At 25.2% G+C, this 15,249-nt stretch overlaps 1 protein-coding gene across 26 annotated transcripts in view; it reads right to left on the minus strand.

Annotated features, from left to right (window-relative positions):
* Positions 1 to 15,249, minus strand: part of LOC129912627 (voltage-dependent calcium channel type A subunit alpha-1) — a 174,023-nt gene that overhangs the window by 17,455 nt on the left and 141,319 nt on the right. For 15 of the 26 annotated variants that reach the window (XM_055990953.1, XM_055990939.1, XM_055990946.1 and 12 more), the window contains 3 exons: positions 14,873 to 15,075; positions 12,530 to 12,738; positions 9,775 to 9,825 (listed from right to left, as the gene is read on the minus strand). In XM_055990953.1, coding sequence (XP_055846928.1) covers positions 9,775 to 9,825; positions 12,530 to 12,738; positions 14,873 to 15,075 — 463 coding nt within the window. Of the gene's footprint in view, positions 1 to 1,590; positions 2,640 to 5,267; positions 5,495 to 8,538; positions 8,631 to 9,774; positions 9,826 to 10,291; positions 10,393 to 12,529; positions 12,739 to 14,872; positions 15,076 to 15,249 lie in introns of those variants that run through there. The other 11 variants (XM_055990954.1, XM_055990960.1, XM_055990951.1 and 8 more) reach the window with 4 other exon arrangements.

The raw sequence follows: 15,249 nt of genomic DNA on the forward strand, positions 1-15,249 counted from the left end.
AATGGCTAAGATAGCTGATAAAACAGTTTTCGGAACAATTGAAGGATTGAACAGAGAAAACTAAACTTAGAAAAACGACTAAACTGAAGTCATTTTTAAGCATTCTCTGGTGGGTCGAGAAATTTTTTAAAATTAATATTCGTTGACAAAAAAAATTTAACACTTTGCTTTCATTTTGTTGTTTTTGTTCTTCTTGTTTTAAGGTAACACATTTAACATAAAATTCTGTGAACGTTTATCAAATGGCAGGAGTTTTAAAAATATTTGGAAAGAAAATATTATTTAAGACGCATTCTACACCAGAAATAATAAGTAGGTACTCAAACTCCATTTCTGTTTTTAAGAATCAATATTAATTATTTCACTGAATAAATTTATGAATCCTAATCCTTTATTTGAGGTTTAATTCAGAACAATTAAAACAAATACATATTTGAAAATTCATATACTTTCTTCTTGAAGCTTCCGAAAAAAAAAAGTATAAAGCTAAAAATTAATAAGCTAATATTAAAGCTTTAATTTGTATTTAGTTCTAGAAGCCTTAAAATACCCAGAAACCTCTTAGCAGTAGGTACAATAATCAAAAAGTAATCTTTGAAAATAAAAGTACTTAGAGATATGATCAAATCAAACAGATTTGATTAATTTTGAAAAGAAAAAAGCACTTTAAGCTTAATTTAAAAAAAAAATGTTTATTTAAAAAATGGATTTAATTTTTTGTTAAGTTAACTTCTTTTGGATAATTTATTAACTTTATTTCAAAACTGAGAGCTTATGAATTCAAAAAAAAAAATATTCATGGATCATGGTTGTCAAATACCTATAGTAACGAAATACCCTGTATTAACATATTTTCAGAAAATACTCTTTGGCAATAAAGTATTAGAAAATTTATGAAAATCTAAGACAAATAAGAGATTATTTATAAAATTTGTGTTGGTAGTAAAATAATGGTCATAAGACAGCACAAAGTGCCCGATTGGTCCTCAGTTTTAAAATTTAGCCGTTGTCCTAGGCCTTTTTAAAGAATGCCCCATACGAATCTTAATTTATAAAATTTAGTGTGTCAAATCGCCACAAAACACAAAAATTAAATAATTTGGCTGTCAAAATTGGACAATTCTGCTTCTTTAAAGCTTTACAGAAGCAACAAGCAAAATAATTGATTGGATAGTGAAATTGGTGCCGAATTCATTCTGTCTTTGTGTTCATACCTACATAATGTGCGGTTTTTGTTTGTGGTTAACCTTCTCGATTTTCTTCGCAATATTTTAGAGTCCAAGATGATTTCAAATTAACTTGTAAGAGAAGATCGAAAATAATATAATTCACGTGAGCGAAAAAATTAATTCTGTTTTGAACAGAGATTTTGGACATTGAGTTAATAAAAACTCAAAACAAATTTTATTTTTTGACTAAATAACAAAAAATTGGTATGTGTTCTTCGAAAAGAATACATAAATGTTAAACTTGTTTTTTGACAACAAAGGGTATTAAAAGACGTTTTGAATTATGAATGAATAATTAAAATATTTTCCCATATTTTTAAAAATGAATATTTGTCCATCGACTTTGATCCAGTAAAAATGGGATTATGTGTTTTATCTACTAATATAAGACCTATCTAATGCTCTATTAAAAACAATAAATTACTTCTTAAAAAGGCTATACGATTTGGGGTTAAGACCATCGCAGTGTAAAATAAGAGTTTAAGTTTGAAAACAAATTGCCATCAAAAGGTTTTTAAATTTTTGTTCAACATTAAAAAAGTTTTAAGATTTAACGATGGGTTATTATTAACCTTTCCTAGAGAAAGATATTGTTCTAGTTATTTAAAATAAATTCAATTATTAACCATCTATTTCAAAAAACACGTGAAGCGAGAAAACTGTTTTACTATAAGCTCAGTTTTTTTTTTTGTACAACGAAGTAACTATTAATTTTTTGGTTTTATTCGCAAAAAATGAGTAACTTATGAGTTTTAGAAAAAAACACGGCTTGATACAAAAGTCTAAGGTACATTTGAGGCTGACGTACTGAAACATCAATTAATTTTTACTGAGCCACATAATTCATTAAAAAAAAAAAAACATTAATTCGATAAGACACAATTTGTTTTCTTGATTTAAATTTTAAAATAATTGAATTTGAGATAATTTTGAATGCTTTGTGTGAACACTTTTCTCGCTTTCTATACTTTCTACATTTTTTTTTTTTAATCTAAATTTTATTTTATTGGTTAGGTATTATCCTTAATTGTAAGGGTTAATAAAATGGTTTGCTATCCTTTAAATGATATATTATATTTTTTTTAACACAAAAAAAAAAGAATCCTATATAAGATCAATAAATGATTATAATTATTGCTTTCATTAAGGCGATTACAACAGTATAACATCAATAACACCGATTTACTTAAAATAAGGGACTAAAGTGTCTAAATACTGTATTTATTTAAATAATTTATAACACGACTAATAATATCAATATTGAATATTTACGAAGGAATTTCTATTTTATAATTTATTGTAATAATATCGACATTAAATCACACCAGAATATATTATAAATAAGGATATTTTTATTTCTTTTTTTTGTTTTATGTGTTACCACTTTTAGTAAATATCACCTTTTTGTTTCTGAAAGTTTAAGAAAATCGTAAAAGGATTTAATTTAAAATTGATTTAGTTGAAAAAAAAATATATAAAAACCATAAATGTTTGAAAAAGCGAAAATAATTACGTAACAAGATTATGAAAAAAATAAAATAAAAAAATAAAAGTATATAGCTTAAATGATTGCATATAGAAAACATTTTTACTTTTAAAAGTGTTAGTATTTTTACCACTTCTTTGGTTGAAAATTGACTTATACCTAAAAAATGCTCCACATCATTTTGAGGCAGTCACTAATTTATTATTTCGTGCAACACAGTCAAGAACTTATTTTTGAATATGATCTATCTTTAAAAAATTTGACAATTGTAAATTTATAAAATAATTTAAAATTCGTTTTTTAAAAGGAAAAAAACTTTTTAATAAATTTGAGGCAATTGATTTTTTTTACCAAGATGCGTTCTCGGTTGAGTTGGTTCTCATATGAATAACTGTTATACCTAGTAGTTGAAAAGGTATTGATTAATAAAATAAATAAATAATAGTGATTTCGTTATTGCTGATTCTCATCACTTTGTGTCACCAAACACTATGAAAAATTGAGAAAATACTTCTCGATAAAAGGTAAAGTACCTTATGTATATTTTGATGATTTTTCAGGAGAGCAAAAAACACTATAAAGCTGCCTCCCGAAAATTCTTTCAAGTGTAGATTTAATTGTATAAAACATTTAAATGTAGGTACAATTCAATTTTTTTTTTTTTTTTTTTTAATTTATCTCAAAAAGATATTTTTAATATTTTTCCTGTTATAACTGTGTCAATAAGTTAAAAGAGCTTAAGTCAATTTTTTATCATTTTTCAGTATAAGCAAATAAAATTTGTGAACATGATTTTTTTGTACTTTTTTTTGTGATTACTTTTAAACTGTTGCCGCTAGACTAACAATTTTTTTTTAGGATAAAAGCTTGTTATACTCTTAATTTCCATATTTATATTTTTTCTTGAAAACGTTCGGGACGACCGTTACAATTGAAAAAATATATTACTTTGACTTAAGTATACAATTTGGTGGACATTTCAAAGAACAAAACAACTTATGTTACTTAAGCTGTTTTGCAAAATTGGTTTTGGTTCAAAATGCAATTTTTTAAAATGGCTTAGGTGGACATAAGAACACAAATGGTTCACTCGACCACAAGTTTAAAATACCTTATGTTGACCTAAGCGATGAATATATTTGAACTATAATTGTCATAAAAGCTTATGTCACGACTTAAGCTGATTTAAAAAAATGTTATTCTTTTTAGGATTTGGACGATTTTATTTTAACATATGCATAAGCTATTATGCAAATGCAGATTTTGTCCAAAAAGACTTAAGCTACTATGATTTTTTTTTAAATTTAACGGTTTATATTTTGCGTAGAGAAATGAGACCCAGACTAAAACAAAGCTGAACAAAAGGTGAACATGTTAAGCAAATAAAATCGATTTTGACTTATGTCGACATAAGCTCTTTTAACTTATTACCATAGAAGGAAAAATATGACTTATAAGATAATGTCTTTAAATTGTATTTTATACTTATTTCCAAAATCTTAAGTTGACATAAGATGATTTACCTTTTCACACTTTTCCGGAATTTTTTTAAGTATTTTATTTTATGTCAACTTAAGGATGACTTTTGTTTCTGCTTGCACTCGCGAAAATATCTTAAGTCGACATAAGTTAAGTTAAGACTTCAAAATAATAAAAAAAAGTCTTTACAAAATATAATCTTAAGTCTATTTAAGGTTTTGAATATACGCAGAATACAAAATCTTATGTGGACTTAAGATATTTTACCGCGTGTAGATATGGGTCTTTTGAACATAAGATGAAATTGTTTTTGTGCATAAAAAAGCAAAGGAGTGAGATAGAAAGATGTCGATAAGACAGAACTGTAGGCATTTAGGATGGCAGTGAGGTTCAACAAAAAATGCGAAACATCTGAAGTCGACTTAAGATACTTTACTTTTTCAGTAGAGAATTAGTTTTATTAAAACTAATATTTTTAAGAATGATACTCTTTTGTTTAATAAATGCCGTTTTTTAATCGCTATTTTAGTATTAGCTCTTTTTATTATTTTTCTGGTAGATTAAGCTTTGCTTTTGATTGTGCAGGGTGGTCATAAAAAAAAAAACACCTGAGACACCTACATCTTAAATGCATCTTGGAAACGACGGTATTATTTTTAATGGAATCTATACAGATTGTTCTTATAGGTACAGGTATAGGTAAAAAGAGGTTTTATATAACTCCGCTCACTCTCATGTCAACATCAGTTTCTCATAAACACTGTATCAATTGCGGTTAACTTTTTAGGGTTTGTTCTTATAAGAGAACAAAACATTTTGAAAGATGTTTTCAAAAAATCCTCGAACTGCAACACTCACTTTTCGAACATGTGAAAAATTAGTAGAAAAAATGTAATCCTGAGAAAAATATAAGTTAGTATCGTGATGTGGAGTATTCGAGATAAATTTATATTAAGGGACATTAAATTATATTGCTAAGAAGTTTTTTTATTATTAAAACAATCATTTTAAGCTATATGAAATAAAATTATACAAAAATTAAGTAAAAGGAGAGTTGAAATTTAATATTTTACCTAATTGATCGCTTTCGTATCGTACTCCGACGGGCTAATGTTGCCAAATTATTATGATCAGCATCACCATTAAGCGGTTGATGATTGTTATTATTATTATTATTGGCCAGGAGATGGGTTTGTGAATTAGCACCTTCGTTATTTGGCTCTAAACTAATGGAACCTGCACGGGACTCATCCTTGTCTAACGCAGCCATATCAAGCAAGCAATTGAAGAATGATTGTTTCTGTGTGTTTGTTTTTTTTTTTTTTTTTGTAGGTAGGTATTGGGATTTTGTTCATGATGTTTTTTTTTTCAATTTTTATCGAGCAATGTTTTTGATAGTTTTAATGATTTGTGTTTAGTGTTTTTTTTTTATTTAGTTTTTTTTTTTTAATTTTTTAATTTTTAATTTCCCGATATCCAATTTGTTGTTTTTTCCATAAGTGACCAAAATATTTATGTTTTTTTTTTTTATGTTTATTGATTTTATTTAGCAATATGTTTGCAGTGAGCAAGAGCGAGAAAGATTAAAAAAAATCAAGCAAGAAATATTTGTAGTTTATTAAAAATGCGTAAATATTTGAAAAATTAGGGATTGAATGTAAAAAGTATAGGAAAAAAAATTAGCAAAACTGTTCAACTATTAGGAGAAGTAGTAGTTATCTTTTTTTTTTTTTAAGTTTATTGATAAATGGGTATAAATTATTTTGTTTACTTAAATAGAAGGGTTTTTACGATAAGGTATAATATGTATAAAGTATATAGTTATATGTATATTTTATGAGAAGAAAGTTTTTAATTGTTGTTTATTTCTTTTTAGTTGTATGGGTTTTTTTTTTTAATAAAGGTACGTCTATATCATGCAAAAAACTAGTTGTTAATTTATTTGTTAATTTAAAAATGTGTCAGATTTTAGTGAAAAAGTTGTTTTTTTTTTTTAAATATTTTATTAGATTGTAAAAAGTGTTTTCCAGAAATCTGTTCGATAGTTAGAATATATTGTTCGTCAATGGAACTTTTTTTTTAATTTAATTTAAATGCAGGGAGACAACACAATTTGGAACAAATAACAAAAACCATTTTTTGTTAAAACACACACAAACATACAATTAACTCATATCGAATTGATTTCTGAAACAGTTTTTTTTCTGTTAGAAGAATAAAAATAGAAAAAAATCTAATATAGTGCTTATTTTTGAGAAAAAATTCCGCTAATTATTTTTGTATAAAAATTACCATGCTGGAAAATAAAAAACAAAAATTACAAAACTAAAACTAAGAACATGCCAAGTTCTTAAAAACAAAATTTAAAAAATAGAAAAATAGAATTAATTATGTACTTTTTTGTGTTTATTAAAAGAAAAAAATACTATTTTTATTAGTTTTAAATATAGGACAATTATTATTTTCTAGATTTCTGCTTTCTAGCTCTAAATGATTTTTAATTATTTTTTTTACTATTTTTTTTTTTTTGTGTTTATTTGGAATCTAATTAAATATTATTATACCCCTGATGAACTTATTAGTAAAAATACATTATTATATGTTAAATGTGATTACTATATCTAAGACCATAGCATAAACTCTAAATTAACTATAAAAGGCAATTGGTTTATTTGGTTTATTGTGGTAATTTTTTTTTGTACAAATATATAACGAGCAATTAAAATTGTATCTACTTATTTTTTTTTTATTAATTTTTAATTGTGTTCTAAGGTTATATATATATTTTTTTTAAATTAAATGTTCATTCCAAGTTGTGCGAAAAAGTAAAAAACTAAATTAAATACAAAAAAAAAAAAAAATAATAAATAAACAAAAAGAAAAAGAGAAACTTATGAAAGGGATGTTTTGTTAAATAGTTTGTTGAGTTTTAATGCATTTATTTATTTTTATTATAATAAACTAATTTTACACTTTACGAACCGGTTGATTGGTAAAAATATTAATAAGTAAGTAGAACATTCAGTTGAAACTATAGGATTATTGAATTTGAAGTTTGCGAAGTAATGAATTTATTTTTGGAAAAGTAATTTTCTATTTTTGGTATTGAATCTGAGTTTTATCAAAATTTCTCTTGAAAGTTGGAGAAACTTTAACTTTTTACTATGCTTTTTTAGAAAATGCCAGCCTTATAGTTTGTTTTTTTTTTTGTATTATTAATTTTGTTTCAATATTTTTTAAACCGTTGAAACAGTTTTGTTTGAAAATCATAAAAAATGTTTCGAATTGAAAAAATCCGAATTTTAAGGGGTCTTTTCATGTGTGTGAAGTATTTTTAAAATCGTAAAAGTTGTGATATTTGAGGCTTGAAGTTCAAGTTACTGATCCTAAAATAAAGATTTCAGCTATCCTAAAAAGGAAAGTGCTCCTTAGTCATTTGAACTTTTTTTCTTTTTACCTAGCTACGTTTTTTTCAAAATTTCGAATGAATGAAATTTCGAATGTTAAAAATTTCGGAAACAATTTTTGACTTCACTGAAATTTAGTAGATAGCTACGTACACATTAAATGTGAAAAAAATAATGTTTTAGACTTTTTATTTTTATACGATCCCAACTCAAAATAAAAGCGTTTCAAGTAAATTCAATCAGGAATCGTATTGTATTTAACTAAAAAATTTAAATAAAAAAATGTCTTGACATAAATTAAACGGTTTTAAAGTTTAAAAATAAAATGATTTTTAATTTAATTAAATTGATTTTCTTAGAAGAAAAACATTCAAGAAATTAAGAAGATTCGTTTAATTTATTTAAGACGGAAGTTTGCAAAATACATAATATGCAGAAATCCACTTAATTAATTTTAGATTCTATCTGTTTTAAGCATGTCATTTTTCTCCGTGAATCATATTTATTTATTGAGTGTGTCTGGAGGAAAAACTCCAAATCGGTATTTGTAACATTAGGTTGTTCTAATATTTTAAAAACAAGGAACAAAAAAAAGGGATTTCATATATTGATTTTCATTTGTACTTCTTTGCTTAACTTCTAAATCTTCATTATTACAGATTCAATTGAGGCTGTTATTGTTTTATGTTTATAGTCGACAGTCTAGTCTTTCTTAATTGAATTAGTAGGTTAAAAAAATGAATTCAAAAATATATACAAAAATGAGTTTTTACAAGGTATACGTTGGTATTTTGTTAGTTAAGAAACAATCCAATGCAATATTCGTATTTTTCAGTATTTTTGGAATACTTACTTATTTTAAAAGATTGATTTTCTTGATAATAACTGTAACTGATTTTGTTAACGTTTAAAAAAAGTTTAAATTTTGAATATGAGCACAGGATATTGTCAAGGGTATTAACCGCATCAAAGTTTTGAATTATTATTGTCAATATTGAATTCGAAGTCTTATTCTGGATTGCTCTGAACCTAGAAACGAATATACAAATTTTTAATGTTTTTTTTTTTTTGTTTTAGAAAACAAGTACGCATTTGTATCAAACTTATTGTAAATTATTACTTTAGTTTATTTTTTATGTACATTTAATAGTCGTGTTATTATTTGCCAAGTAATTTTCTAGAAAAATAATAATTTTCGCAAAGTTTAATTTGCATTTTTGGCATTCATGGATTAAGAATTCAACTAACTTAAAAAAGCATAGCTATTCAGGACTTATTCTTGTTAACATTTTTCATGTAGTCAAATTCTTTTGTGCGGTTATACTCTTATAGCGTACCTATACGCTTAGAAATAATCTTTTCTAGATTTTCGGGACTATTAATTTGAAAAGAAAAACTTCATAGATTTTGACCTTTTTTTGTCGGAAACTCTATTTTTAGATATAAATATCCCCTACGCACTTTTTCTACAACAAACTGAGAAACTTTTTTTGCAGGAACTATAATAAATAAAATTATATAAAAACTAAACTTGAATAAATTGAAGTGCGCAAACTATAACTATTTTTTTTATATTGTGATACTGCCAAAAATAATAAAAATAAATAAAAATTTAAAAAAATTATATCTTTTAATTTCAAAAAATATTTCATATCTCGGTGTTGTATGCATTTAATTCTCAAATCAATTAGACTGGCAGAAGCAAGCGAAATTTTGGTAAAAAAATATATTAAATAAATATTTTTTTTTATTGAATGTCTCGTTGTTCAATAAAATTTCTATTTGGATGGGATTTATAGGTTAAAACATCGACAGAATGTTTTAAGGAATTTGAGTATATTTTCGATTATAATAATATTCATAGAATCATTTCTATAAATAAGAATTCACAAGGAAAATTTGCCAGGGAATTGATATTAAGGAAGTATTATAGCATAATCATTTTTAATTAGCAATAAATAAAGAATTGATATATATTTTTCATATACATTATGATGCCAACAAACGAAGCAAAAAAATAATTGTTTTTTTTTTTATAGTTCTTCGCTATACATTTAGCATAATTGAATATAGTTAAAAAAAATGATTATATGATTTATATATATTTTTTTTGCTGATTAAATAAATAAATTAGTAACTTTGAAAAGAATATATTTTGCAAAAAAGCAAGTACCGGCTGATCGGCAGCGGTAGGACTACTTTTCATATCATCATCTTTCTTGGCCTTTATTTTTAGTTGGAAGGAACAATTATTTTTTTTAGAAATTGCAAGTCGTTATGATGTGAGTAAAAAGTAAATGAGAAAAAAAAAATTAATAAAATTATCATTAAATATTTTTAAATATAATAATTATTTTTAATATTTTTTTTTTTTTAAAGATAATAAAAATTAATATTTTTTTTTTTTTGTTTTTCACTTAAAAATAATTGTGCAAGTTTAACTTCTGCTATGGCCATTAAACTCTTTACCTACAAAAATTATTATTAAATTAATACTTTTTTTCTAATAAATTACTTAAATTGAACATTGAACATTTATTAAAAACCAAAATATACAGATATTCAACTTTTTAAAAAGGTTTACGATTACTTTTTTTTTTTTTTTTTTGTTAAATTGAAGGAGAAAGGTATAAGAATTAAAGTTAATTAAAACCTTAAATTCAATAAAAAAAAAAAAATAATTCTTTATCCTACTTTTGGAAAGTAAACTATTAAGTTAATTAATTCAATAATTAAACAAAAACACAAAGCACACACAAATTAGTGCGATTTAATATACCTCCTTCCAATTCTGCATATTTTTTTTTATCAAACGTGAAATAAATTTAATAACATAAATAAAATTAAAGTAATGTGTTTTATTATTAACATCCAAAAACTGTTTCTAAATGTTAACAGTTTTATTTATTTTATTTATTTTAATTTTCTAATGTCTTAATTTTAATGAAATAATTACAAAAAAAAACTTCAAAATGTGTTACGAATGCAAGAATTTACTGACTGAGATACAAAGTGGAAAATATGTATCATCATAGTCATAGCCTTCCCATGGAAGCATATGTAGGGTTACCAAATGTCATTGAATATGAATTTTTTGTATATTAAAAGATTTTGGTTTGACCACCAACCAACAAATAAAAAGATTTTAGTCCTTTTAAATCGAGAATCAAATTAAAAATGTTTAGGTATCTACTATTTCGAGATAAAAAAATAAATTAAATGGCGTTGGTACTTCGTTTGTATATAAAAAGATAATTCTGTGATTTAAAAAAAAACAAATTTTATAATATTTTTGGTATACATAGTTTAAATTTAATATAAGATTTTATAGAACTTTTTTTTGTCCCAGGTTTCGCTCACCGTAACTATAGGGCAAGTTTAGGATTTTGTGTGTAATGTTTCAAATAAGATCAAGTTATTGAAATAAAAAAAATATTTTTTGAACCGTTACCGTTTTTTGGTTTCTGAATATCTCGACTCACCTGATTCCAACGAAATTTTTTATACAAAAGCGTTTAAGTAGCCGTAATATTAAAATTTCAGAAAATTTACAACAAATACATTTTTGGATTTTTTAAAAATATTTCAATTTTTTTTATCAATTTTTTGAAAACGGCGTTTCTGAGTGTTAATCAATTATTTCTTCAAAATGGCATACCCAATATTTTTTTTTTTTTTGAAAAATGTTAAAAATTTTTAAATGTAAAAAATTAGTTTAAAAAAAAACAGCTTGAACTATTTTTTTAAATATTTTTTTCAAAATATTTCTTCTCATACAAGAAATCAGATGGCATCAAAATCATTAATTATAAAAACAGATTGCATATAATTTATACACTACTGGTGACATTCTTTTATTAAATTTAATTTTAATTTTCCTATTTTTTGTATATGTAGTTTGCTTTGATAAGAGCTACTTTTACCATAAAATCAAGTAGGTGGCATTTTATTTTTTAGTAGTAAAATTAATATGTGTTTCATTTCTTAAAATAATTTATTTGAAATGTTCTTGAATTACGAAAATAAAGGGAATTTATTTGCAAAAGTCACACTTTTCAAAATTGATGATTTTAATGTTAAAAAATGAGGAACAAATTTGAAAAATCTAACTTCACATATTGACGACTAACAAAAGAACTTTATTTTTTTAACTTTTTGATTATTTATATTTAAAATGAATACCTATTAAAATCACCTAAAGTAGGACTATGGCATTTTGAGTGGATTGTGTGCAGTAAATCAGCCTTTTTATGAAATTTTTATTTTTGAAAGTTGTTTCAAGTCGTTTTCTATTTGTTCCGGAATGATCCATTTTTTTTTTTTTTTTTTTTTTTTGAAAAATTCAAAAATCGGTTTTTGACCTATCCAGAGGAAAAACTTTTTTTCAATTTTTTCAAACTCTTTTGGCTCTAAAACCCCCATTTTCAAAAATTAAAAACAAAAATTTGAACATTCCGGAACCATAATGTGGAAGCTATTCCATTTCAATTGTGATTTTAACTTTACTTTTGAGTTGGTATTAAAAAAAAAAAAGAATTAACCCTCATAGCATTCATAAAACATTTTGAAAATAAACAAAATTTTAATTGTCTATAAATAAAATTTAGCTAAAACATAACCAATTGTCAAATATATCAAGTAACACATTGTATTTACAAATTTATTATTTTTGGATTTTTTTTTTGCTTTGGATTCAATTACTTAAATGTGGTTGTAATACTTAATACATTAAAAAAATGTACAATAATTTATAATTAATATGTATATTTGTATAACAAATAAATAAATTCTAATTGACCAATATTTTGTTGTGTTTTAATATTTGTTTTTTTATTAAATTTTTATTTTCTCTTGTATAAAATATTATTAAACCTATTTATACTTGGAAAATATATAATAATACAAATTGAAACAATAAATAAACTTACCGGCATGCCTGAATCTATTTGTCCAAAACGCGTCGTACGCCAGGATTCTAAGATTAGAAAACCACCATAAATTTTTCCAACTGACATTTTTCCCTTATTCAATTGATCGCTTTTCGGCACCAACAAATCAAGGACCTTTCTGGCCTGTAACGGCCATATATGCGTTATGGTTTCCCTGAGTTCCATATCGGCTTGATCCATTTCTTCAGCTGTGGATTATTTTTTTTTTTTTTTAAGTTTTAATATGGTATAGAAATTAATATTACATTGAACAACATAGAGATAGACAAAGATGCTTAACAAATGTTATTTAAGATTTAAATGTCTGGGATTTCTATCACGATTTAGAGTGTATATTTCTGAATACGCATTTAAGTAAAGTAACGAAAATTTTAAACTTAAGTTCAATTGGAAACACAATGGAGGTAAGTTGCAAATATTAAAGTACTTGAAGACATTTCTCAGTAAAGGAGTTGACAATAACAACAAGAATAATAAGTGAAAAATATTAAACAACGTGGGTAACAGTAGTTTGACGAAAATTGTATCTTCGACGAACAAGTTCAACAACAATCATATCATAGACCAGTAATTAAAAAAAAAAAAGTTTCCGCACACGACTGTTTTCATTGTCAAAAATCTGAATTTTTCAGTATTTCGTTATTCAGGCATTTAAGGACTACTTGTTGACATGTTGTTTAGATATTGACTCTTGGAATTTTTCTACAAAATTGTATTTCATCAAATAACCTGCTGTCAGTGAATTTTACGAAAATAATTTACGAATAAGGTTCCACTTCCACCCAATGGTGTAACTTGGCATGAACTTTTCATTTGTATGAAAAGTCAAAATTATACGAGTTCATGCTAAATTCCATTACTGTAAGCTTAAACCTACATCATATATGCATCAAATTAATAAAATTAATTAATGAATTTTATTTTTCGAAAAGATTAAAAAAAAGATTACCGAAAAAATCCATTTTGAAAAATTTCCTGCAAGTTAATCGAGTGATACATCAAAAGAAGGGCCTCTTTAATTTTGATTAATAAACGAAACCCAAGAGTTTCTTTGAGATCAGTTTGCTGAGTTATATTTTATTTATATATACAGGTTTTTTCACTACCTACATAATTTCTCATGGGGCCCTGGGGCCCAATTCCGCAAGAGTGAGTTTTTATATGTGCAGAGAAAAACTCGTACAGTAAAACTCACTCTTGCGAAATTGGTCCCCTGGAATCGTTTGGAGTCCCCGGCGGAGTGGATTTTGTTATTTTTATTTTAAAAAATTGTTGAAAACTTATTAAATTATTTCTTGCTGTTCAAGATGATTCCATCGTATTTCTGTTGGAACCACTTCATGGCGTCTTCCTCAGTCAAGCGGTGAGGGAATCCAACAGTGACTGATTTTTCTGTGAGCAACGTTGTAACCTGGTCGTCCCTAGAAAACGTAAAAGTCCAAACCGCAAATAAAAAGAAAAAAATCACAATCTCTTTTCTGAACAAACCAGTTATTCTGATATTAAAAATGTTCTCAATAACAAATTAAAACTGAGATAGGCACCCGAAAGAAAAGTGGGTTTGTATCTGAAATCTGAGGAGAAAGCCATTTGCCCGGGACCCAATCGTGTCAATTTTTGTTAAAGTAAAAATAAGCCGAAATAAATCCTTTGGAACAATTCGCATTTAAGGAACATGCATACAAAAAGAACTTTGAAATCAAATAGATTGGAGCGTTTTCTTGAACAAATTTGTCTTTAATTTGCTAAGTTGTCCTTAAAACATGGCAAATCGACATATATTTTTGCAGCTGGTTTGAAAAACATTCAAAATTGTTTGTGGTGTGTTACCAAGATGAAATTGTAAATTAGATTTAGACGGTCCCTGCTAGTATTCGCAAATCTTGATACTATCTTTAATACAACTTTTCGAAATTTTAAAATAACCAGTTTTTTAACCCGAGTTAACTCAACAAATTTGTGAACTGTTGTAGATCGACCGAAAAATTATGGTAGATTAATTTTATATGTATAGGTATTCAATATCTACTGAAAAACTTCATTTGCATGTAGGTATAATTAACTCTAAGTCAAATCAGCATTGAAAAACTGGCCCTTAATTAACATTCATTCAACATAATATAAACAAACTTCCCAAAGTAAAATTTAACGAACAACCGCCATTAGAAAATTGTAAGAACAGTTAGTTATTTATTCCATCAACAGAGACAGTTAAAAAAAAATATACATTCCGTAACAAAACTACTAACAAGGACAATATTAAAAAAAAAATCCTTTCAATTAGACCGAAATCACCCAATTATCAAATAAATTATTACTTACCGGATCGCATTTTTATACTGAGGTTTTCACGTATCAGCGCAAAAAGGGTTGTTGTAAAATTCACTCTCAGTTCGTCATCAAGTGGCATATTCATTCGTATTAATTTTTTGTAGGCGAGGCGATTGGGACATTTGTTACCGAACCCCAACGGAGGATCCATGTTTTTTAACATATCATACATTTCTGTGTAGTGAATTCTACCCCTAGAAGATTTATCGATAGGATTGAAAATTTTTGTTTTGTTTTTTTTATAAACTTATTCTATACATTGATGGCCTACTTAAAAATTAGAAATAATTATATAAGTTTGACCATTTAGATATAAGAATATTTATAATAAATTATATAATTTATAATTATTATTTTACTAAACAGTT

Source organism: Episyrphus balteatus, chromosome 2, assembly GCF_945859705.1.
Source record: "Episyrphus balteatus chromosome 2, idEpiBalt1.1, whole genome shotgun sequence".
Lineage (NCBI taxonomy): Eukaryota > Metazoa > Arthropoda > Insecta > Diptera > Syrphidae > Episyrphus > Episyrphus balteatus.